This window comes from Octodon degus, unplaced genomic scaffold (assembly GCF_000260255.1).
Source record: "Octodon degus isolate 3935 unplaced genomic scaffold, OctDeg1.0 scaffold00032, whole genome shotgun sequence".
Lineage (NCBI taxonomy): Eukaryota > Metazoa > Chordata > Mammalia > Rodentia > Octodontidae > Octodon > Octodon degus.
The window spans coordinates 377870-381100 of record NW_004524608.1 but is presented as its reverse complement, the minus strand read 5'-3'; the positions used below and the strand labels follow the sequence as shown (position 1 = coordinate 381100).

The window sequence follows — 3231 nt, the reverse complement described above, 5'->3', positions numbered from 1 at the left end:
TAATGAGGACAAAAGCCTTGTCTGTGGGGAATTTTGGACAATACCTGCAGAAATATTACACTGTGCATACACCAGATTGAATTATTTTCACAAGTGTTGTTAAGTTCCATATAGTACAAGTTTTTTTCTACATGCACTTCAATTTCACAACAAGAGTGGCATAGAATACCTAGACAAAGAAGAGAGCATTCGTGCAAGATTATCTAACTCCTTGATATAATAATGCAAACACTTCAAAATGATTACACTATCATTACATCTAGGGCTTTCTGCAACTACAAGGTGGCGGTTATGGAAAGCATGGCCCCTGGTATCAACATCTAGAAAGCAGCCACCACCTTCTATGTGTGTTCTCTTTTTGCATTTTTTTCTTTATTTTTCTTAATCAACTCTGTTGCTGTTGCTGCTTCTTAGCAAAACTGGTAAACACAAAGTTGTAATCATTGAACATAGCCCTCTGACAATCAAGACGTTTAAAACCTTCAATTTTCTGGGGTGAAGAAAGCACTGTGTGACATTTAGAACTCTGACTGACAAACAAGGTGGTCACAAATTCTCCTGGCTTGAAGACTTCCACAACTTTCCTGATCAGGTCATCATAGGAGGTCTGACTTAAGTTTGCGTCAAAGCTAACATAAGAAAACTCTGGTTCTGGAGTGATGTGAATAGTCCAATAAGTTCCATCCGATTTCATTACGTTCATTGAATACCCACAAGGATTGAACAGTGTGGCGTCAATGACAGAACCTGGTATCAGGTCATGAATTCCACCCTCACGAGTGACATCCTTTGCAGTAATACCATCTTTCATGAAGAACTGGTCCATAACTCCTGTGTCAAGCTCACTCATCAGAATTTCCAGGGTCTGATCTGGTTGGCTGATTACTCGACTCTCTGGGAAATCCAGAGTACACAAGTACCAACAGTCAGAATTCATACGTCCCATACGATATGCTGCTCCATTTGGGAAAATTGCATTAAGAAACTCTATTTCTTCCTGGAAATTCCAGTGTGTGTACCCTTGGTGAGAAGGCTTCATGAAATTCTTGCGAGAATAAAAGAAGCTTTGAATCGAATCAAACCCACTGTAATCCCTAGCAAGCTTCAACAGGGAACCAGTGCTTTCAGTAAGAGGGTGGTACCCCGTGTCTTCAAAATGAAACGTCGCTTGGAGACAAACATGCTACTCTCATTGAGTACATAAGCTTCCTGCTTGTCAGTTTTTGTCACACTTATGATTGAACATTGCACATCTTTCAAAAGTATATCCCACTCAGATCTCAGGATAGTGCGAAGATCCCCAGATCCCTGGTTGGCGTCAGGTTGCTGACGGGAGAACCAAACCTCCAGCAGCTTCTCAGTCCCTTCGAAAAAATGTGCAGCTTCCATCACCGTGAGACTAGCGAACAACCAACAACCACAGAAAATCAACTAAATTAAATCTCTTCTCCCGCCGCTGCCACTGCCGCTGCGGATTGCTCCAGCTGTGTTGCTACAAAGTTCACGTTCCTTTTTTTTTTGTTATAATTTTATATTAACTTTTTTAAAAAAAGGATTAATAAAATTTTCCCGGCTTTTTTGTGAGCGAAAGTTGAACGTGAGTCTCTTGGAAATAGAGGCAGATACAGTTCAGTCTCTTGTAGTCCGCTGCTTCCCTGTTAAAGAGAGTGGAGCGAGCGCTAGCTAATGTCACCGGTCATACTGTGTAAGCCTAATTGATTTTGATATATTAGATTCTCCAGCACTTCCTGGAAGAAGGGTCAGAGAGGATAAGGCTACATGCAAGTCCCAGGTCATTTAGCATTTAATGAAACTCCCTTAATTCAGACATTGTCCACGGCTGTGTTTGAACAAGAATTGAAATCTCCAGGGCTTTTATTCTATGGCAGTATTCAAATACATGAGTGTGGACAATTCCTAAGAGTAAGATTATCCTGGACAGCTGCCTAGAAGAGGTGATGCCTTAAAGATGCTCACTGGCTGTGCGTGTCCAGGGACTGCAGCAGCAGTTCTGTGTGAGGTGTGCACATGAGTGGACAATGTGGGCAGAGAGTTGGTGAGCCCTGGGTGCTACAGGGAGCAACTGGAGGTCAGAGTCAGAGATGACCCTGACACACGTCACAGTCTGATCTGCTTTCCCACAGCCTCCTCGATACCCACAGTGAATGACAGATGGGGTGGGAGAGGCACTGGATGGCTGCTGCCTGGACAGCAGGGAAGGGCAGGGATTGAGAGACGTTTATAGGCTGATGTGTGATGGAAGTGTGTTCAGACTCCCACAAGGAGTGAACATGTGCAGGTGGTGGTGCCAATGAACAGGGCAGAAGAAAAGACTGGGATCTCCAGACACCACTGCCCCCTGAGCTCCGGGATGCCCTCCACTCCAGAAGGTGGAACTCACCTCTTGAGCAGATGTCACTAAGGTCTGAGGTGACATCGTTCTGGTTCATGGGATAGCTGACCACACAGCTGAGGCTGACATTGGCCTGGCTCAGGGGCAGGCTCACAGTCTGGAGTCAGGTGTAGAGGTCTGGTCCTGGTGTCCCTCTCTGACCTAGCTCTCTGAGGAGGTCCTTGCTTCTCCTAGGTCATGTTAGGTCCTGTGTGGTCCCTGTGTCCCTGCACTCCTGAGGGACATTTCACCAGCCTGGCGATGGACAGTATCTTGGCTAAGATCTGCAGAGGGGACACGGGTGCTGGGAAAGAGGGGAGAAGGAAGAACCTCACATGTCACGCATTCTCACTGTCTCTCTGCAGCCTGTGCAACTGCCCTATGAGAAGAGGGGAGGGAGCAATTTACAAATAAAGCACAATTTGCCTCAGTCTAAATGGTGAGCAAGTCACAGTAGCCACTGACTTAAGCTTCATGTCATTTTCCTAATGAAGTAAGTCCTAAAACTTTCCCATGAGAAAAACATGCCTGGATGCCCCTTCCATGGGCCATTATTCCCAACAATTTGAGGACTTTTCTGGAAGGGGAAAAAGTCTGAGACAGAAGGGCTCATCTTGGTCCAGCACCCTCAGCCTGTATCTCTAGCCCAGACACTGCTTGGGACAGCACAGGCCTCCCAGAGCAGGTCATCAGGACATCTCTGAGGACACAGAAAAGCTCTATCTCTCAAAAGCAGAGACATTTACGAACATGCAATTGTTATGACTGGGGTGACAGCTTTGTACATGGTTAGAAGGTGCCAGGAATTTGAAGACCAGAGTCAGGCTCACAGGCCAGCC

At 45.7% G+C, this 3231-nt stretch overlaps 1 protein-coding gene across 1 annotated transcript; it reads right to left on the bottom strand.

Annotated features, from left to right (window-relative positions):
- Nucleotides 1–385: 385 nt before the first annotated feature.
- LOC101577818 (S-adenosylmethionine decarboxylase proenzyme-like) lies at nucleotides 386–1455 on the bottom strand. The gene is made up of 2 exons (XM_012514461.2): nucleotides 1281–1455; nucleotides 386–921 (listed from the first exon to the last, which is right to left on the bottom strand). Exons 1-2 carry the CDS (start codon nucleotides 1387–1389, stop codon nucleotides 386–388), a joined length of 645 nt encoding a protein of 214 aa, XP_012369915.1. The 5' UTR covers nucleotides 1390–1455.
- Nucleotides 1456–3231: the final 1776 nt, after the last annotated feature.